At 29.1% G+C, this 22,503-nt stretch overlaps 1 protein-coding gene across 1 annotated transcript in view; it reads right to left on the bottom strand.

The window, feature by feature from the left end:
• The window catches only part of LOC145317512 (uncharacterized), a 51,987-nt gene extending 30,679 nt beyond the window's left edge, over positions 1-21,308 (bottom strand). The window contains exons 1-5 of the mRNA XM_080158625.1: positions 21,172-21,308; positions 6,140-6,574; positions 4,518-4,893; positions 3,309-3,418; positions 1,927-2,684 (exon numbers count right to left, since the gene is read on the bottom strand). Of these exons, the coding sequence (XP_080014751.1) occupies positions 1,927-2,684; positions 3,309-3,418; positions 4,518-4,893; positions 6,140-6,326 (1,431 nt within the window). The 5' untranslated portion in view covers positions 6,327-6,574; positions 21,172-21,308. The remainder of the gene's footprint in view (positions 1-1,926; positions 2,685-3,308; positions 3,419-4,517; positions 4,894-6,139; positions 6,575-21,171) is intronic.
• Between the last annotated feature and the right edge of the window lie 1,195 nt (positions 21,309-22,503).

Raw genomic sequence — 22,503 nt, forward strand, 5'->3', positions numbered from 1 at the left:
TTTGTCCCTTTCTCTTATTTTAAGTTTGTATGAATAATGAAATGTGTGAGCGTGTGTGTGTCTAAGGATATCATATTATCAAAGTGGGATTTACAATTAAGAAGGATATTTCCCCTTTTATGGGACTAGGATTACCTCTTTCCCCTCTTTTATTAAGGAATTAGTATGCATAATTGTTAATTCCCCCTTCACATTTAAAAACTTCATAGAAAACAGCAAAAAGTACAACAGCGAGAGAAAAATTGTAAGATTATCATTTTATGTCGAAAATTTATTGAGTTTTAATCACTTTAAAAAAGGATAGTTTAAGTATTTTGGAACCATATCTCAAAGAACAACATATTTCTTTCCTGAAAATCAATAGATGATTAAATGGTCTAAGATCTAGATCCAGTTGGTCAGTTGACATACAGACAAACGGACATTCCGTAATTTTTGTATGTTTCAGATAAAAACTAAAAAAATGTTATTAGGTGAAAAGACTCATTTTTGTGAATAATTTATGATTTTTTGCACGTATGTAAATTTCAAAATTTTATTAAGTTCCATTTAAAACGAAAATTTTGTCTCTTCAAAGTGTATATAAATATGTTTAGTCATAACTACAACTTTTTTTAAATAGCTATAAAAACACTAATACAAATAAAGGGTAAAACCATTCCGAGCCAAATTATACACATTTAAATTTAAATTAATAAAATATCAAATTTTAAAATACGATTCTATTGGTCAATATTGCTTTTCATATTAATGATTTTTAGATCTTTTTTTATTAAATAGGGAAATTTTTTTTGACATCCTACTGTATAAAGTAGTAAGGTTTTTGTTTGTCCGTTAAGATCTCACTAACCACTGAACCAATTGGGTTCTCTCTTTTTGGAAAGCTTTATTTGCGACTTTGGATGGTTTTAGACTATATTTCTGCCCCCTCCTATCCCCTAGCAATGCAGGGACCCCTAGATGCTTGGGACGCTAGTAAATCAAAATTTGCTAAATTAAATTCACATCTACATAAGAGCAAGTATGTAAGGTTCAATTAGTAGACATCATTGTAATTTTATCTTTCTCCCCTCTCCTCCCATCTCTTTCTTTCCCTGTAATTTAAATAATTTTCCTTCTCATTCTATCTCTTTCTAAAACTAATTATGTCTCTTTTTCAATTTTATTTTCTAAAAATTAGAAACAATGTTCAAAATTATTTATATTCGTCCCTCTCTCTCTCTCTCTTTCTATCTCTCTCTCTATTTCTATCTCTCTCTTTTTTTTCTTTCTTTCTTCTCTCTTCATAGCTCTTTCTCTCTGTTTTCCCTTATCATTTAAATCTCTCTCGTCCATAAACCCTTCTAAAATTTGAATTTTGAAATCAGATGCATAAATTCCCCTCGTGATTATCTCAAGTACATTTCTCATAATCATGCTGGTACAGTCGGTCATTATACATCTATCTATCTATCTGTCTGTCTGTTTGTCTATCTATCTATCTATCTGTCTATATAAATCCATCTATCTATAATCCACATGTACTGATGTAATTCTTATTACTTTATCGATCATTTTAGGTGTCATCTTGCTATTTATCTATTTAATCATCCATATTTAATCTATATCATTTCATCAAGTATTATATATCTGAAGAGGGATAGGTTCATAGATGATAAAGAAATGTTTCCCTAATCGAAAAAAAATTAGTAATGTTGGTATTTATTGACTTAAGGAAAAAGATGGGGGTACATTTTAAATATTTCTAACGTATCTATTTTTTTATTATCGATCTTGTTACGTTACCTATCCACTTATAATTTGAATTGAAGGGGATTTTACAAAAAAAAAATTATGTGTTCCATAACAATATACCTAACAGCAAAAACTTACCATGCTGTTTTAAATAACCAAAATGTACTTTCTAATTTGTGTAACATAAAATTCCTTGTTGTACGAGACATTGAGACTAAGCAGTGTAGAATGTGTGGTGAAGAGTCCATTAATGTCGGTCAGCTCATTGTGCGCCAGGTTCAGGTCCCTCAACTTATCCAGCTTATTAAATAAATCCGGGGATATTGAATTCAGACGATTTTTAGCTAAATTCAGCTCCTCTAAGTTGAGAGTATAATTGAAGTAATTATCTCTGATTCTCATGATTTGATTGTCTGATAGAATTAAAACTTTTAGAGACTCGAGCAAAAAGTTATCACCGCTTAACTCACTAATCACATTTGATGATAGGTTTAGAATTGATAGGTTTGGTAGATATTTTAGTGATACAGGTATCAAATTCAAGTCATTATTTCTTAAATCAAGAACTTCCAGACGGCTTAACGACTCAAAAGCTTGCTCATGAATGAAAGATATTTTATTTGAGCTTAGATCTAAAACTTTTAAGGAAGCTAAACCACGGAGAGATCCATGGGCAATACCAGTCAGGGCATTTGATGATAAAAGAAGTGTTTCCAACTCGGTCTGATTATAAAATGCTTCTTCCTCAATCCTTGTAATCGCGTTGTTAGTAAGATCCAGCGTGGTAAGACCGTGCAGGGCGTTGAATAGTGTGGCGTCCAACTCTGTGATCCTATTGTTGGATAAATTAAGATGGCGGAGGTGTCCAAGATGACCGAACACGTGGTCGGACAACCACACGGAGGCAAGGTCGTTCTGGCTTAAATCCAGGTGACGCAAGTGACGTAAACCTAAATTAGAAAAAAATAATCAAATTTTGGAAAGTACAGGCAAATAAATATATATTATTTTGGTTAATTCATTGTGATAAACCAAACATACAAAATAACAAAATTAAAAATATACTATGATTATGACTGGCAACGCGAGGCATTTTAGATTTTTTTTTGTGTCCTATCTCTTACTTCTAGAAATTACTGTAACCTAGAACATACTATGAAATTCATATTTTATATGTTTATACAAGCTCAGACTCAAGTTTATTTATTCCATAAATAATAAATATCTTCATGTCATTGTAAAGTATAAAACAAATTTTAGAAATTGTTCTTTAAAAATTTAATTTTCATTTCTGTCTATTTGTTTATCCATCTATCTGTTTATCTATCTATCTTTATTATTTATCTGGTTATTTATCTATCTATCTGTCTATATACCTATCTGTTTATCTATCTATCTGTTTATAAATTTTATCTATCTATCTATCTGTTTATCTAACTATTTGTTAACCTAATTATATGTTTGTTCATCTATCTATGTATCTATATGTTTATCTGTTTGTTTATCTATCTTTTTATCTATTTATCTATCTATCTGTTTATCTATCTATCTGCTATATCTATCTATCTATCTACCTGCAAAGCTCTGTCTTGTAATGAAACTGATTGAATTTTGTTGTAGGTATAAATTTTCTAATTTTCTATTTGTTCTGAAGAGACTAGCAGGAAGCTTCACTAATTTGTTCCTAAAAATACAGTCAAGTTAAAGAAAATGTAAAAAAAAACTTAGGAACGACTTCAATTAACCTAACCAAACAAAGCATAAGAATAAATCAAAATATTTCTAGATACATTAGAAATGGAAAATAAATTAACTTACTCTACAATTATTTTTACTTATAAATATTAAAATAATTGGCATAGAAAAGTTTGGACACTGTGTTATCTTGTACAACCCAATCAAGATTCAATATTACTCCCAACAGTTTTAGATAATAAACAAAATTTAGACCATTCCAAAACCCTGTATTCCTACTGATTAATTGTAAATAAAAAGCTACAGAAAAATGTCTATATTCATGTATGTACAGGTTTTTATCCATATTCTTTTTCTATACTTTTCTATTCACTAATACTAATATACACGAAAAGAAACTTATTGAAAGAAAGAGACAGAGAAGGAGAGGTAGAGGCAGAGACGGACAGAAAGAGAGACAGAGAGAGAAAGATAAAAGGGGAACGAATAGGAAAAAGAAAACGATTCATTGGATACAAGGACCATAGCGTTCATAATTTGGAGAGCTTTAAAACATAAATAAATTATAGAATATTTAAAGTATTTCTTTTCACGTTTTCACCTGCCGATAAATTTAACAAAATCTAATGCAAACCAGAGCTGGATCTTTTAATCACCATTAAAATGATTTAAAGATCCAGTTTAGAATAGAGAAAATGAAAAGCATACTGAGGGAAAAGAATGACAGAATTAATCACGCAAATTCTTTACAGAATGACAGACAGACACTGGTTAATTGAAAAGTAGAAGCGTAACTAAAAATGAGAGAGTTATAAAAAGTTTTTGTTCCATATCCAAAGATTGTTTGTGACCGCACACAAACACAATTCACAAGAAAAAAATTTTCTTTCTTTTTTATTGCTAGGTATTTTTTATAAAAGGTGTGAATTATAATTTATTACTTTTTGTAATTTTTGTAAAACACTGTGATACATGCAATTTACCAAGGTTCAGAACCGGTTTTTAGTAGCGTAAATTAGATTTGAAGCCAAGAAATACAGATGGACAATTATACTAAAGCGCATCTACTCTAGAATGCATCTACTTACTTTGAAAGATCCAAGTCTGTAAGTTTTCTAAGCTCTTCAAAAACGCCGGCATTCAACTCTTTAACGCCGCACTGGCTCATATTTATCCGTTGCACCGCCTCTCCGCCGCCGACAAAACTAACCTCACCGCCGTTCAGATGATTTCCCGCCAACTCCAGCGAGTGTGCGGCGGTACATGCCGTTATCGACGCCACTATATGGTCCAGCGGCGTTAGGGTGTCGGTGATTTTAATGACTTTTGGACCATAGGCGCTCGGTAGGCAGTATTCGCGAGGAAGGGCGGTCAGCGGTGTGGCGCGGCTACTTGATTTGATTGTCCGCAGCCATAATGTGTACACAGGGATAGATCGCCGGGAGACATAGCTTAACCAAAAACCTAAAATATAAAAACAATAAAAAATAATTCTTTCATTTTATTTATCTCTTTCTTTTTTACTATCAATCTCTAATTCAATCCAACTTTTCTTGAAAAAAGAACAAAAATCGTTAAAATATCAGTTACAATTTTCAAAGTAAAATATTCTTTTTAATCCTTAAAAGTCAACCGTCCCGTTAAGGTAGAATGAACTTTTCAACCTCATTTGTAAAAGACTTAGTGTGGGTAAAAAAAATCAGAAAAGCAAATTTAATCTGAAAAAGATCAGTAAATGTGTAGGTTTTATTCAAACTAAAAGGTACATAAATTCTTTATCAACTTTATTACTAGTGGCTTGATAGGGGAGGGCTGTTTGTGTTAAACTTCCTATAAAATGGTCCAAAACCTACTTTGAAACAACAAGTGGAGGAACATCCCCCCCGCCACCACCACTAATGAGTTGCCACTAGAGGCCTATAGGGTCGTCGCCTCTAGTTATTTTACAAAGAAAGTAACCAATACAACCGTTTTATAGATCTTTCTTTACACTTGTCTGTGTCCGTGGTTAGTGTACAAATATAAATTATCCGGAAGTATTCCATATTCCTAAAGGGACAAAGAAACCGACAAGCCTTTAAAGGGAAGCTTTGTTACTTTTCTTAGAGATAATGCCTTTAAGGGTCTCTCTCTATGAAGGCTGAAGAAGAGATTACCCCACCGCCCTCTCCCCTACTTAAATGTAATTATTTTTTTATGAGGGGTGGAGGGTCTTTTATAATTAGTCATAATATCATTATCAAAATATTCTATAAATGGTTAATATTGATCATAATGCCAACGTAGATATCAGGATGACTGAAAAGTTTTAGACGATGTTTAGATTACATTTAAGAATATTAAATTAAAGATATCAAAACCGGGAATATACCTTTAAAGGACAAAAGTATATATAAAATATCCATGTATGTGTGTGTATCTCTGTGTGTGTGTGTGTGAGTATGTCTAATATAGAACTTTTGTGCTACAATTACAAAGTTTGGGTAAAAGTTTAACAGGTTCAGCTAAAGGCCACGCCATATACATATCTATATACCTAATGCATAAAAAGGTATTAATTTACCATCAAAACATAAATTTAGTAGTTAACAATCTCTTGATTTGAATAGGAAATAAGGATGGCAAAAACAATCAAAATATGTCTTGAATGCTTTAGATATAAAACAAACATAGGTTAAGAAAAATCCTGCAGGATAAACATTAAACTTACCTATGTCTTCTAGCGTACATCTTTCCAGGACAAGAAGATCCGGGCTGGAATATTTATCCAAGCGGGCCTCCAGGTTCGAGCCATGTTCGGAACAATCCAGGTGGATTGACCGGCTGCCAGCTGTAAGGTCAACAGCCGCAAAAGTAGCGGTTATCAATAGATATCTAACAGCCGTTTGTCGTAGCATTTTGCTGTAATATTTCTCATTTTTGCTTCATGTTGAAATCACTTGCTGGAAACTTTTAAAATCACTTGAGAAAATTTCTAGTTTCACATAAGTTATTAATATTTGTGTTATCAGAGTAGTAAATAGTTATGCCCGCTATCTTGATAATCTACTTCCCAGTGTCTCTTGGAATCATTATTATGGGCTATTAATGGTTGATAAGCAGATAGTGAAGGATAATTACCATTCTAGATTCTTGTCCCAGTGTCCTGAAATAATACAGGTATTAGAATAGATGGGTATATAATTACAAATAAACTCATAAAGTCAATTTTTGATAATTTATATCAAATCAAAATTTTATTGCTTGCATGTTAGTGTTAATAAAATAATATTATTTTGAGAAAAAAATACCTAGAGGCAAAGTATTTTTAAGTTTAAAAAAATTCCTTCATATTTTGAATAGTAACTGTTATCATTCGTTATTGAATCATTTTGACCATATCTTTAAAGCTATAAAGGAACTAAATAAAGTAGTAATTTGACAAATATTTTGAGAAAAAAGTTATCATAAAGGTGAAAACAATCTTTCATATTTTTAATAAGTCATAAATGTACTTTTCGTTAATGCATCATTTTGACCATAATTTTAAAGCTATTATGGAATTAAATATTTAAAACAAGATTTAAAAACACAACAAGATTTGATTTGGCCTAAAACCACCAGCGTTAAGTGTTAATAAGACAAGATTATTGATAAAACATTAGGTTATATATATTTTTTCCTTTCCCTAATAAGAGAAAATTTATCTAGTAAATATTTGTAGAGTCTTAAGAATCAAAACTAAATGCAATTGTTAATGAAAGATGAAACAATATCTCCCTCTGTATAACATAATTTTTAGAAAAAAATGTATTTATCTTCCATTATAAGATCCATGTATGTAACAGTGGCTTTAAAATGTGGATGATAAGAAAAAGATTATTATCGTTATAAGAGCCTTGTCAAAAATTTCCAAATCATCAGAAACCTATTGTATCTTTTGATACAATAAAGTCAAGTACTTCTATTAAATTTTTAAATTCAATGGCGTTAATTTTAAGTACATTAGTTTAGTTTTAAAATAGAGACAAAGCTTTTCTATAGTAAGGTTTATTGCTTTAAAGATATGTTTATCCAATTGATCTGAAACATGTTTAAATAAATTAAATATTTTCATGACTCTAAACAAATTCAAATACAAGCATACAAAAAAACAAGGTGAGATATTCCGGGGGAAAAAAGAAAAAAATAGCTTGTTTTTATTTTAAAAACTTACTTTTCAACTGAACATAGATGTTCTTGTTATAACAAGAACTAATTTATTATTGTAAAAAATGTAAATTATGGGGGGGAAGAGTAAGGTTAAATGGGTTGACACATATAAATGATGATAAAGAAATATCATTACCAACACAAACCAATGTAAATAATGATAGGTATAAACAAATAGGCATATTATAGGGTTCAGGCCTTAAATATGTGATTTGTCTATTGTTAACAGATTACTAAAAACTATACTTTGATCTTAATGCATTTTTTTGGAAACAGACTTAGATAGATTTAACCCAACAGAAAAAAAAACTTTAAATATTAGGTCCAGCCAATACCTAAGATATCTACTTTTAATTGTCTTATAAACAGTAATGTACGAGAAAAAAAATTCATATTTTAAGTATCGAACCTGAGAAAAAGTATAATTTTTCAAACAATTCATTTACTTGTGTGTTCGACCTCAAACATTTTTTGTTGTCCATTTAATAAAAAATTTTAATTGTAAATGTTATAATTTATTACTTTTTTACATTGTTTATGCGCACAGCCATACTGATTTTGTGGTATTTTTTAGAGAAGCTTCATTAGATTTTTATAATTGGAAATTTTTAAACAATAACAAATGTTACTTTGAACATGTACATTAACCGTTAGCTGCCCTGTTCTGTCATTAGTTTTTCAGAATTTTTGTACCTTCCTGATAGTGTACCATTTATGCACATAATGGTTTAAAGATTACAATACAATCATTGCCAAATCTGATCAAGGGAAGGGAATGGTGTTTTCATAATGCACACAATTTTGTTTCATATGATAGCTAGTATTTATTTTTTAACTATCTTATATTGGGTTTATTTTAAATATTTTTGCCATTAAAACATGTACAATTTTTAGATGATTATGTCACAGAGCCTTAGATTTAATTAAGAAATAAAACTACAGAAATATTGTTTAGAAGAAACCTAATTTGCCCATACCTCTTCAGCAAGTTAAAAAAGCTATTTAAGTCATAGAAAAATGTGTTTATTTATTTATCTATTTGAACTGTACAATGATATTTGTTATATGATTAGTAGAAAAAAAATAATTAACATTTAGCTTTAAGTAATTCAATATTAATTTGGCGACACTAAGTGAACGATAGGGAAAAAGAAAATTCTAATGATTTTCTGAACGAAAACAAGAAACAATATAAACCTCAAAATAGTTCATTTTAGATTTATCGCTTATGTATATGTATATGGTGTTATTGTTTTATAGAAAAAAGTGGTTTCGCTCCTAGAATCAAGGAGTTCTGTAAAATAGCCTGAAATCATCCCACAACTAAATCATAGAACCATTATGGGAGTTACGAGAAGCTTCCCTAAAATGGAGAACTGAAAGGGTTCAAAAGTTAACGAGTTCTTATCGGACAAAGAATTAAACATCATGATCTGTGTTGAAATTAATTTAAATTCTATTGGCCCTAGCCTATATCTCAAACTATAATAAAGGTAGCTTAAAGATGAAACTAAAATTTCCACGAAATGGAAAAAATCTCCTTTTTCATTTCCGCCCTTCTGCAAAAATGAAATGAGAGATGGTGAAAAAATGAGATAGGACAAGGGGAGAAAATACTGTGGAAAAAAAGTAATCCACTGGGTAGATGGCTGACAGGAATACGCCAATGATAGACATATTGATCTCACGATAAAATTATGATGCTTTGTGTACAAAGAATGCTTTTTATAATTCATGAATTTGGAGAAAATTATTATTATATAGGTATTCAATTCATTTAATTCTGTGAATTTTATATAACAGTATTCATATTTTTATTTCTTTTTAGTAAAATATAATGCCATTCATTATAAATTTTGCTGTAAATATAATATTTAGACTTTAAAAAGCTAGATTCTGCTTTTAAGTATTTATTTTCCATTGTGATTTGAAGAAATGAAACAGAGTTGGTTTCGGTTTGCAAAAGAACCAAATTTCATGAATACAGAAATTGATAAAATATTAAAATAAATTATGAATTTGTGGCATAATTGCGAGTTATAATGAGGAATGCCTTTATGTTATAATCCTATAAAGTAAAGTAAAAGTAAGCCTGTCTGTAGGTCCTTTAAGATATCATTAACAGCAGAACCAATAATTCAAGAATTTTCAGGAAGCTACAATACTAAAAACACACTTTTTGAGATGAGGCCCCTAGAGGCTAGAGACAAAGCCTATACTTTGTGAAAGAGATAACTTATTTATTCTTTTCACATGCTAACTCAATATTAAAACATGATTTTCAGAAAAAAAATTTATTTCTTCTATTGATCCATACCTATATCTCTGAATAGGATTAAAACAGAGTTTCACAGAAAAAGATTGGATGTCAAGAACAACTCTTTGATTTATAATATATTTACATAAAAAGATGGATGGATGGATAATCTATGCAATTCAGAGTAAGTGGATGGATAGATAAAATAAATAATAATGGACATAATAAGTATTTCACTAAAAAATGCTTACCTAATCAAAAAGTTTAATTTATTTGAAAGAATAATAACATAAATCAATCTATCCTAATTTGATCGTCGTAATCAATATAATAATAAATTGCTTAAAAGTGCATAAATCATCAATTTGTAAATTAAATAATTGAAAAATTAATCATTTTGTTCAACTTTAAGTTTTCATCGTTGTGATTTCTATCTCTTGTTTTCTCTTTTCTCCTTTTCCCTTTTACTTTTACACTGGTTGTGCAATTTGACAAATTACTGATTTAGATTTTTGCCTTCAAAACTGCAAAACAATTGCAGCCAATAGCAGAACAGATTTATTAGTCATAGACTAATCACTAACATACATCTTTCGATATACAATTCAAAGGTGGTTTGATTGCTAAAGACCAATAAAAACACATAAAATTTGACCAATAACAGATAAAGCAGATATCTTTCAGCCAATAGCAGATTAGATTGATTAGTTATGATCCAATTACAATCGTAGAATAACATACAGTACCAGAATAGATTCATTAGTTTTTTTATAATACAAAAATAGGGATCACTCATTCTTTATATTGAAAGTTTAACTCTATTAGAGTTGCAACTTAATAATATTTGAAGATTGATGGTTATAATAAATTGGGAAATAAGATTAAATATGCGACCTAAAGTCAATCACTGGCAGTAGTATCACAGCTTAATAGCAGGATAGCATAAGTAAATATTCTGTAGTTATACTGCTACTACTTTGACATTTGTAGGCATCATATATGGACGTGAAGGTATTGCAATCCAAGGATTTTCTACAAAGATTGGATAAATTAAGTCATTACAGAATTGCTCTTTTTACTAATCCCTGTCAGGCAACTTCTACTAATTTTTCTTCTATTAACACATGCCGCGCCATTTTTTAAATTTTCTATAGATCCGCATTCTTTTACACACTCTTTAATGCATGAGGAAAAATTATTATAATTATATATAATAGGTAAATAACTAATTGTGAAAAAAAAGGTTGTAACTTGTACATTTGAAAGGTAAGAAATTGGTTATTTATCGCAAAACCCATTTATTTGTTAGGTATTCCAGTTAATTTAAAATTTATGCACTTTTTAATGAACAAGAAACAGTTGAAGAAAAAAAACAATTAGAATTTAACAAACTTCAACTTGTTTCATTTATTCTCAGTTCATAAATTACTTACAATTCTAAATATTTTAAATTCCAGAGGTTTTTTAGCAACTAACAAGGATGAAAATGTTTACAAAAGGGATCTCCTAAATTAAAAGAACATGAATATATATTTTATCTTTAAAAAAAATGTTTTCCATTCAAATTCTACATGCACCGAATAAAAATAAAAATAGGATTAATGCATTGCTCTGTTTTAAAGGGTGTTGTAATTTTAAACTAACGTAAAGTTAAATAAATATATAGAAAATATTTGCTTACAAAAAAGACGTTTTTTCCTATCTTGGTTAAAATGCTTTGGAAAACTAGTTAACCCTTGTAATCGATAAAGAGCAAAAAAAGGTTTTTCTTCAGAGAAAAAGAAATAATTAATTGTTTCAAAAGTAAATGTGATAATCTTTTAAGAATAAAAAGTTATAGCATAATAATGTTAACTATTGTAAAAAAAAAGACACTATACAATTTATGTAAATAATGAATAATAAGCAACAAAAAAAGTTTGAAAATAAAATAGATTTTCTCTAAATTAAACGGTATTTCCATCTACAAAAATTTTTCTTTTATTCTCTAAAAGCAAATTAATTTTCATTCTATTTCCATATCCTTGACTGCCTGTTGTTTTCCATAAATAGGTTCACCAAAAGGGGTCACCCACCGATTATTTTATTGGTTTCATTTATCACAAGACTATTTTATTTTATATTTTGTATTAAAATAAAATGTTAGTTGCACCCAATATAAGAGAAATCTTTTTTTCGAGAATAATATTTCATTTGAATTTATGTTTTAGGTTTTTAACCATAACTTTTACAAAATGCTATTGAATCAAAAAAATGAAATTTCTGTCACGAGTAGAAATTCCGAGACAAAATAGTTTTCTATGGCAGTAATCAGTATATATTTTTTATTATCTATAAATTTGTTTAACCCCTCTAAAAATTGAACTATCTAACACTAATCCTAGGATAAGAGGAACCCTTAACTCTCACCCAAAAAAACTTCTTAACTTCAAGTGTCCCAAAAAAGCGAAAGAAGGTGTTTGGTTGAGAAATGGGGTGATAAAAACGGGTTAATTTAGTTGACATGCCCAAAATAGGTGCGCATACAAAAATTAGCGCATTAAAATAAATATTTTCAATCTGTTTATAAAATCCAAATATGCCTTTTTTTAAATGTATTTTTACAAACATTTATTTTGTGATTAAATATTTTTCTAAATATAAATAATTTTTGGTCTCTGAAATAGGTTCAAATGTAATTTTAAAATTTTGCAGAAATAGTCTATTTATCCACATTTCTCTACCTATTTAGCTAACATTAATTCTTGCTAGTAAAATATCTGTCTACTAATCTATCGCTCTGTCTATCTATCTATCTTTTTTTGTCTTTGTAAAACTATCTAAGTTACTTTTCTTTGATAAAAACTTCTCACTCAACACCTAAATTTATTTTAAGTGTCCCCAAAATGAAACATTTAAAAATCACTGATTTTTGATAAATTTTCAATGTTTTAAAACTTTTTTTCAACCCTTATAATATTAACTGCATTAATAACGTAATATCCGCAATTTATAAGCCTAAAATAGACTAGTAAAATTGTAAACTAGAGGATAAAATGAAGAGAATTTTTACAAGTTTCATAAAGTTTTTGCTAAATCGTAAAGACTCGAATGTATTTGAAATATACTTGTTAATCTTTTTTCCTGTTTTGGGCCGAACCACATGCTGTGTCAAGAAATATATTTACTGGTCAGGGAAAAGTGAATGGAAGATAATCTAATATACTAAATCCCCAATTATTGCAGGCAACACAGGGACGGTAGTTTGTACTTTTTTATTTGATTGATTTACATTTGAAATAGATCAATATAATTTATGATTAATGATACCTATTATTTTAACAAACGCATGTACTTGAAAAACTGGCAATATTTCTCATTCACTTGTGTTTGACAAACTGAACCACCTTCTTTACTTCAAATTCTGTATTAAAACGAATTTTGGATGATTTTTTAGGTAAGGTAAGGCTAAGAAAATAGTAGGAAACCCCAAGGAGGTGATGAATAGCTGCAAATTAAAGGGGCTATTGACAAGTTTTAGGGAGGGGGTGGGGGGTGATGACAGATGGGAGGGAGAATTGGCAAAATAAGTGATTTTGCAATTATTTGCTACTTTGCTGAGCCTACCAATTTACCGATAGGATTTATGAAATTATAATTTTAGCAAAAAGTTGAGTTTTGAACGATGGACACAGAAGGATATGAAAAATAACATAATATAATGGAGCAATTATTGTCTAATTGGTAAATGTATAATTATAGATATACATAACACATATAATCCAGATAACTACCTGGATCCAGTATTGGGGACCTTTTTGTCTGCTAGCAAATTGATTTCTTCCCTTTTGTATCGACTTGGATGTGGTTATATATCCAAAGATATTCAAAGACCCAATTGAAAGTCGGCAAAGGGTCCACGGGGTGGAGACATACATATAGTTCCACATCTATTTCTTACTTTGCTGTCTTATTTTGTCCCAAATAATGATAAAAAAATTAAACAAGGAAATTATTAGAAATTCGCTAAAAAAAGAAGACAACCTTTTTTCTCTTCTAAAACGTATTGTCATTGCCATGTTCTTATTGTTATCTATAACAAAAGATCAATCCTTCTTAACAAACCATTTATAATTTAGATAAATGTTCCTTTTCTAAAGTTTGTGGTCAAATATTTTTCTACTTGGTTTTAAATCATTAATCATTGCATTAATAATTTGCTACAAGGTGTGCTTTAAAACTATACAAAAAAGGTCAAAAGATTCCAATAAAAATCATACCAAAACAAGTTTGATTTTAAAATCGAGCATTAGTTTTAGCTTTAACTTGCGAACAAAATCAAGAAATTTAGTAGCTGCAGTACTAAAAATTAGTTTGCTGTATCGTACCGACACTTATTTGCCATTTAGGGCGGGGTTGATTCGGTCAAGACAGAAAAATTGTTGTTAGAGCGCCGCCCACTCGACAGCATAAAAATATACTTATGGACATCATTTACATACTAATCGAATTTTTAAAGGCACGTTAAATGGTCTTGAAGGCTATTTAAAACTCAATTTTGGATGATAGTTAAGCTGTAACCAAGTTTTCCTTGCGTTGGGCATAAAAAGGACAAAAATTCTTATTTTTTGGTTAAAATAACAGCAGTCCAAAAATGATAAAATGTACGAAAAATAAATTCTCAATCTTTGTCATTCAATCTATATTGCAAATAAAAAGTGTTGAACATATTAATTCATCATTGAAGAAGTATTCATTAGCAAAGCACAAGAAATAGATGGATAGCTTAAATATTGTATTCTATTTTATATGTACCAATGCTACTTCATAATTGGGTTATGTTCGTTTGTCAGTCTGTAAAATCTAACTGGTTTATTAGTGCAGGAAAGAAATATAAGAATACTAGGCAATTATTGTATTTTATTTTATAGAGCGTACCTACTTTTTAACTAAATTTGTCTGTAATGCTATCACTTGGTAAAATGACCGCATGATGCTGTAGCTACTGGTATCGTTCAATGGTAAACTACATTATATTTAAAAAAAAATCTGCCTTTGTTAACTTTATAAAATAATGGAGGAAACTATTAAATTATCTAACATTTGCCTCTTGAAAGGGCAACAGTTATATTTAAAGAATTAAAATTATTATTTGATGCATTTTAAGTTGAAATTAAATATACTTTTGTATGAAAATAGACTTTATTTTGAAAACAATGGGAAACAAAAAATATTTTTCAACAGTTATTTTTTATATTATTCTATATTATAATTGAACAAAAGGAAAACATTGGGTAGTATTCCTAGAAACAATAAATTGTCCACATATTACAACCTCCTATTCGTAATTAGGCATATTAGAATCGCCCTTTTGATTTCAAACCTTGCGAGCTGATTCCTTTCACTCTTTAATTATGTCCTAAAATTTAAATAATTTTGCTATTTTTAGAATTATAAATTTTATACAATCTTTTGACAGATTAACTTCAAATTTTTGTTCAGGCTTCTTTATCTAAACTGTTTGGTTTGTTTCAATTTTTAGCTTATCGAAAGCGAAAACATGGGTGGAAATGGAGGGGGGTTATGGTTGGTCTAATGTAATTTGAGGGAAATCGTCTCACATTGTTATGTTTGACTTTCAAGTAGTAATGTACTTAATATTATTACATAGAAAATAACATAATTAATATTTTCTACATTTAACTAAAACTTTATTATACTTTGATTATAACTAACATTACCTACTTCAATTAGTTTTGAGTGATGGTCATTTTAAATGTTTTTTTTATCATAAAAGTGGCTCTTGGATGTAAATATATCTCTCTACAAAATAGCCTTAAAAATGATCAGAACCTATACTAGAATAACTGTACTTAATAATGGATGCAGTAATCTTACTGGACACGAACATTCATACATCAAATTACTTTAGTATTCAGGAAATAAAGAAAAGAAATATGGTATTTTTTTTGTAAAATAGTGTTAATAAAGTTCCTAAAAACAGGTGTAATAATTTCACTAACATGAAATATTAAGGTACCATCACATTTCAAGCAAATTTCTGGAGCATTTATAATCATAGAAATGGGTTGGGTTTATTAAAAACATTTTCAAACTTTAAAAAAAACTTGATGGTCTTTTTTCATAAAGAAGTAAGTAGTTTGCTCGATAAATACTGTACTAATTGATTTCTTTATATTCGGAAAGCTTCCCTTGAATCTGGAATTTTTTACTGTTTTCAGGCTCTTCCTCCCCTTTATGCTAGAAGCGCAGCAGCTATTTTTAGGAAATGTAATAACAAATCAATTTTTTACATTTTGATTTCATACCAATTTTAGAAGAACTTTCTCTGTGACAGATTGAAGTAAATTTCTAGGTTGGCTTTGCAAAACTTGAAGACATAATTCTAATTAACTTCAGTTAGACTCGGGTATAAAGTGTAACAGTCGCATTAAATAACATCACATAGCAGGTTACCACAGACGCTATTTCTAATGTAGATATTGTTATTTACTCATTATAGAACCAGACATTAGTTACAACTAAAGCTAAAAAGTTTATTCAAAGCAACTTAATTTGCAAGGATCTTATACATTTGCCTTAATTTTTATAATTAGGTTATACTGAGATAGTTGGAAGATATATTAGTTTCACTTTTAAAATTTAGTTCCACCTTCCTTTAGGAAGACAAAAACGGCAAAGAAAAGTAAAATAGAAAAATACAAAGAAGCCAACACAGGTAATCTTCTCTTTAATTTATTTTCTTTAAAGGGGTAAGTTTTGTACGTCTATTTACCAAGCCATGTGCCTTTCATTTTTGAAATATACTTTATGAAAATAAATTCCAAATTGATGTTCAATTTAGGCTTTTTTTCATTGTAATGTCTTTTAATGATGTATCAATAAATTCAACGCCAATAAAAAATGCTGAATTTCTCGAAATTTTTGCTAAAATTTAGTTGAATTGTGAGTAAAATTAAAGTTAAACACGCCAAGGTTACAACCTGCAAACAGGGACTAGGTATAGCTTATCAAAGCTACAAACCAAATAGTAAAACAGGGGTGTTTCATAAAAGATTAGAATTACTAATAGAACATTGTTAAAATAATAACAATATTTAGTTTGTCAGGGTTGTGTTTAATAACAATTCTTTCTGTTCTCAGTATGAACTTACAAACGAATAAGCACAAAAATGTTGAATACTACTTCAAATAAGTAAAATATTTTTGGTAAAACGATTAGAATCAAAGCATTAATAAGCATTATAATTTAACATACAAATTATCGTTTAAGTATTTTTTAAATAAACCAATTTCGTTCTTATTACGTATGCTATTGATTTTTCAATGCAAATATTAACTTAATAATAATATTCATGGAATAATTTTATTAAAAACAAAATCAAAAAGATTTCATATACATATTTAACAAGCAAAGCTTGGATCTATACGTCAGTCCGAACAATTAGTTCAACTCTAATATTTGCATGATGATTCCTGTTAGACAAGATTTAGAAAGCGTACCAACTCTATAATCAGTACCAGTACCGTGGGTCAATTTAAAACATGCTGACTATTTTGAGAACAATAATTCCCTGGGATAACAAGACACAATCCTTCTAGGGAAGCACCTCTATTAATCAAATGATATAAATATAAGTGGTCTTTTATTATTCTTTTTTAAATCAATTTCGCAATAAGTTTATACCTATGCAATTATGTTTATACATGCATCTGCTTATATTCTGCTTATTAAGTTTTCCTAATTTTTGTTGCTTGTTAATGTTAAGATTTTGATTCATGCTCGCAATTTCTAATGAAAAAAATTTCGCATTAATAAACTCATTCGCCAAATGAAATGTAATAATATACTAAAATATTATTTTGCATTTACTAAAATTATATCTAAAAAGGAAACTCATAAACATATGAAATCCGAAGAAAGTATTTTTTTCATCATCTTATTCGCCAGTTAAAATTATTTGGATTTTTTCTACATCTCATTTTGTAAAAAAAAAACAAGGGTTGAGGGTTCTATACTACTTAAGCCTCTATTATGTTGTTATATCGATGTGCGATCCGAACATAATCTATACGTTTAGCCGAAAACAGCATAGTAATATTTTTCTTCGTATTTATCAGTTTATCTTTTTGTGTTCATAAATTAAATTGACAGAGGGTATCTTTGAGCAAAAGACTCACGAAATGAAAACATGAATGATTTATCAAAAATATTTAAATTTTACATTTTACTTTAGTATACCTATCTAATCTAAAAAACAAATACAAATTTAAAAAGCTAGAAGCATTTTTCTAACCTATTGAATAGTCGTTAAGTGGTCTAGACTGACATGTAAAGAACATGCTGTTAAAAGAGCTAATTAATCTGATACTAGCGGCGACGCCTAAAGAGGCCTTCAGTGGCTCTTGAAAAAAAACATTTTTTTCAGGGAACACAGTAATAGTGTCTGACTGATTATGACGTAACAAAAAAAATAGCCAATGAGAGGCCGCTATTGACCAATGGTAAAATTTATAGTGGCCTCTCATTGGCTAATTTTTTTTTTGTTACGTCATAATCAGTCAGACACTATTACTGTGTTCTTTTACAGGGATTTATATTTTCTAGAGGCAATTTTCTCTTGAGGGTGGTGGTATCCTCCCCAATAAAAGTTTTATTAAACCCTCCCAGCACCTTTTGAGAAGATACATTGTAAAAGATACTATATCGGTACAGAGGTTAGCGAGATCCTTTGGTTCACAAGTATCCTATTACTTTTTAAAGGATTTTCAATCAACGTTTCAATTTAATAGTACAAAACTATAACTCGTTATTTAAAGGATTTTCTTCTTATCATGCCAATATTATGTTTATATGAAATTTTGTTATTATAGAAATAGTTTTTCATAAAATTGTCTCTTTTCTGTTTTTTAATACTAGTAAAAAGAGTAAATTTATATGATATTTAGAACTTCTAAAAATGTCTAATTATATCTATTTGTAGGAGTTATCTGATCACAATCAACAGAAATTTTGAGAAATTTATATCTTTAGTTTTTATTTCCGTATTCCTTATATAACAGGAACAGGGTGTCTAACTTTCTGTGTGTACCAAAGGCTTTCGCTGAACCGATATTTTTACCCATTACAGTGTAGCTTCTCAAAGGTCCTGGGAAGGTTATAACTATTGTTGGGGATGGTACCACCAACCTCCTAAGAGAAATCAACCTTAGAAAAAAATGACCCTCCAAAATAATTTTCTTTCACCTAAAATTTAAATAAGGGGTCGACTTAACCCCCCCCCCCCCCAAAAAAAAAGGGTCCACTAGAGACCTCTAATGGCATAGCCACTAGTGATTGATATCTTAAAGAATAAATATAATCTTTGTCTTTTTTGTAACTTTTTTTTAAAGTTAAATAAAAACCACTATTTTTATGTATGAAACCTAAAAAGCCTGAAGAAGATCTAAAATCTTGAATTAAGTAGCCAAATTATACTATTTTATAAGATTGGAAGTTTCCTAATTTTATAGTTCCCTTGCATGACATTTTAAGATGAATTTTTAAAAGATAGTTCCTTAAGTTACAATTTTAGAGTGGTGTAACAGCACATTAGCTGGATACAATAGGGTTTGAATCTTCTGTTATGATAAGTAATACAATGGCTATAAAACTTATATTAGTGGTGATGAAAATAGGTTTAGGGCTAAATTCTCTTAAAATACTTCTTTTTAAAAAGATACTCTTTACTTTCAAAATATTTAATAAATCAACCAAGGATCAGGACTATATTTGAACTATAAAACAGGAATATCAGCTCTTTTACTAGAATGAAGATAACACCTTTAGTAAACACCATATATTATCGATCCTATTTAACGTTTTGGGATATAACGCGATGTTGTTGAACCGAGATTCGAATCGAAGTCAATCAAATGTTTTTAGGTTTTCACCTTAAACTTGTTAACAAATTGAAATGTATGACTGTCTTTTTCCCCATGATATTTTGCCACCACTACAAAAAAGGGCCCGAAAAAAAGAATGCTAGATATCATGCAATTTCAGGTGAAAAGGGATAATCAGTAGAGAAAAAAAGAATGCTAGATATCATGTAATTTCAGGGAAACAGGGATAATAAGTAGAGAAAAAAAAATGCTAGATATCATGCAATTTCAGGGAAACAGGGATAATCAGTAGAGAAAAAAAATGCTAGATATCATGCAATTTCAGGTGAAAAGGGATAATCAGTAGAGAAAAAAAGAATGCTAGATATCATGTAATTTCAGGTGAAAAGGGATAATCAGTAGAGAAAAAAAGAATGCTAGATATCATGTAATTTCAGGGAAACAGGGATAATCAGTGGAAGAAATGCTTATACAAGATAGATGTCTAATTATTTCAGAGATCCAAAGGTTATCCAAGAAAGATTAAATTTAGTTGAAAAATCATGATAATCAAAAATAAACCATTAAAAATAAGTTTTAAGGACTATAACAAATAAAAATATCAGTTTTATAAAAGATGTTGAACTCCAAAAAAACTTTTTTTTAATCATCAAAAATATTCATTTTAAGACAAAATAAAAACAGTTTATCTGCGTCTATCTCTGTAAAATAGCATGCCATTATTGTAAAAAAAATTTAAAAAATTATAAATGTTGGCGAAATGTACTACTACTTATTTCGGTAAAATGTTTCTTCCAAATTTTTACTTTCAATGTTATCACTATTTCCGTGAATATGATATAGTAAAGAAATATTTTGCATGATGATTCTTAAATTAAACCTAAACAGCCTTGGGTTTTATAGTAGGAAAACTATTATAAAACTAGGGTTTGTCCGTATAACATGACATTCCATACGTGTAAATGTGCTCTCATGTCAAATGTCGCATCACCAAGTCAATAAAGAAAGATAAGGTAATTATCTTATTAGCAAATTTGAAATATAGCTTGCTGCAAATTTAAAAATATTACAAATAGGTATGCCATATTCACCGTATTCAGTGATTTATTTACAATACCTGCCAAAATTTCATTTCTGTACAAAATTATTTATATCATTTAATATTTTTAGAAACATTAAAAAAAATATGTTTTGAGTTGCGATATTGTTGGGGATAAAAAAGATTTTATTATATTGCGAACTCATTAACTATAAGAATTTTATCAAATTTACATGAATATTATAAATATTTTGATTGCTATTTATTTTCATCAAAAATTGACTTCCATCAGTAGGTATTTATAAAAAATCAGAAAAATTACTTTCTTTATTTTAAAAAAAAAGAGTATATAAAAATATAATATTATTACCTGTGGAACTAAAATATTTCACTTTTTACAACTTTTATTCAAGATTTTTTCACAAAAATTTGCAAATTTGCTAAAATTTTCACTAAGCTATGATTTTATCGGCACAATAATTTTATTACTAACTTGAAATAATTTTTATCGGACACAGAACGGAACAACGGAGGGGAAGGGGGTGGGGTAAGGGAGGGAACTTGTTTGAGTTTATATCGTAGAGACTAGAGAGAGATAGTGGTTTTCCGTTTCTCTTCCGCCCACTCCCTTAATTTCTCTTACCCCACTCTTGATTGTTCCTCTCTGAGAAGATTATTTTGTACTGTCACGGAACGCTTAAGAGACGATACAGCACAGAATTAATTTGTGTTTTCTAACTGTCACGGCTGAGTTGACTGTGGCTATAGCGAGACGGTATAACTATATAGCAAATCTGAGAGGGACAAAACGGCAGAACGGTACAAAGCATAATAAACTTAATTTCTCGTATTATTTGATTATTTCCGGGCGACTAACCGTAATACTATGGGCAGGGTGTTATTCATAATTCTTCAAGGGGAAAGGGGAATTTAGGATAGTTTTGGCATTTTTTACTTTTTTTTAGAAAACCCTAGGGATTTACTAAAGCTACTCTATACATTATTTTCTCATTTCTTAAAGCTATTTGGATATTTTCTAGGGACCGTTTAATCAAAGACAAGCTTTTCATTTTTAGGTAAGGAGTAAAATAAGAAGCTTAATGGGGGAGGGTTAAATATATACCCAAAAATTTTCTCCGCTACACTTAATAGTTAATTCCTTGTTTTATGATCTAAACTATGATCTTGTTTTGAAAAAAAGGTCTTATTTCTAAATTATGCTTATGATAAAAACTAAGAATTTAAGCTTATTTTGACTACTTCTTCCCTTCGTTTTCTAGGTTCATATCAGACAATTTACAAAAAATGTACATAAAATTTGTTTCAGGTTAAAGATTAGGTTAAGTTAAAAACAGCCTGAGGACCAACTCTATAACTTCTGTCAGATATATAATTATCTAAAACTATTTGCAAATAGCTAATAAAATTTTAATTCTTAAAAAAATACTATTCGTTAAAAAAATACATCTATAATAACTCACAAATTACTATTATGACTTTAGCTTCCTTTTTTTTGGGAAGAGGGGGAAGGGGAGGAGGAAGGTATTCTAAAAATCTGAAATAAAATAATTAAACAAAGTAATTCACATACGATTATGAGGCATTACATAAACCATATGTTTTGCCAAGATTTAGAATAAGTTTGAGAACAGCCAATTAGATGGAGGAAATGTGAGCTAACCAGACAGACAGACGGGCATTT

The sequence above is a fragment of the Acartia tonsa genome, chromosome 1 (assembly GCF_053477335.1).
Source record: "Acartia tonsa isolate MP-2025a chromosome 1, ASM5347733v1, whole genome shotgun sequence".
NCBI classification, from domain to species: Eukaryota; Metazoa; Arthropoda; class Copepoda; order Calanoida; family Acartiidae; genus Acartia; species Acartia tonsa.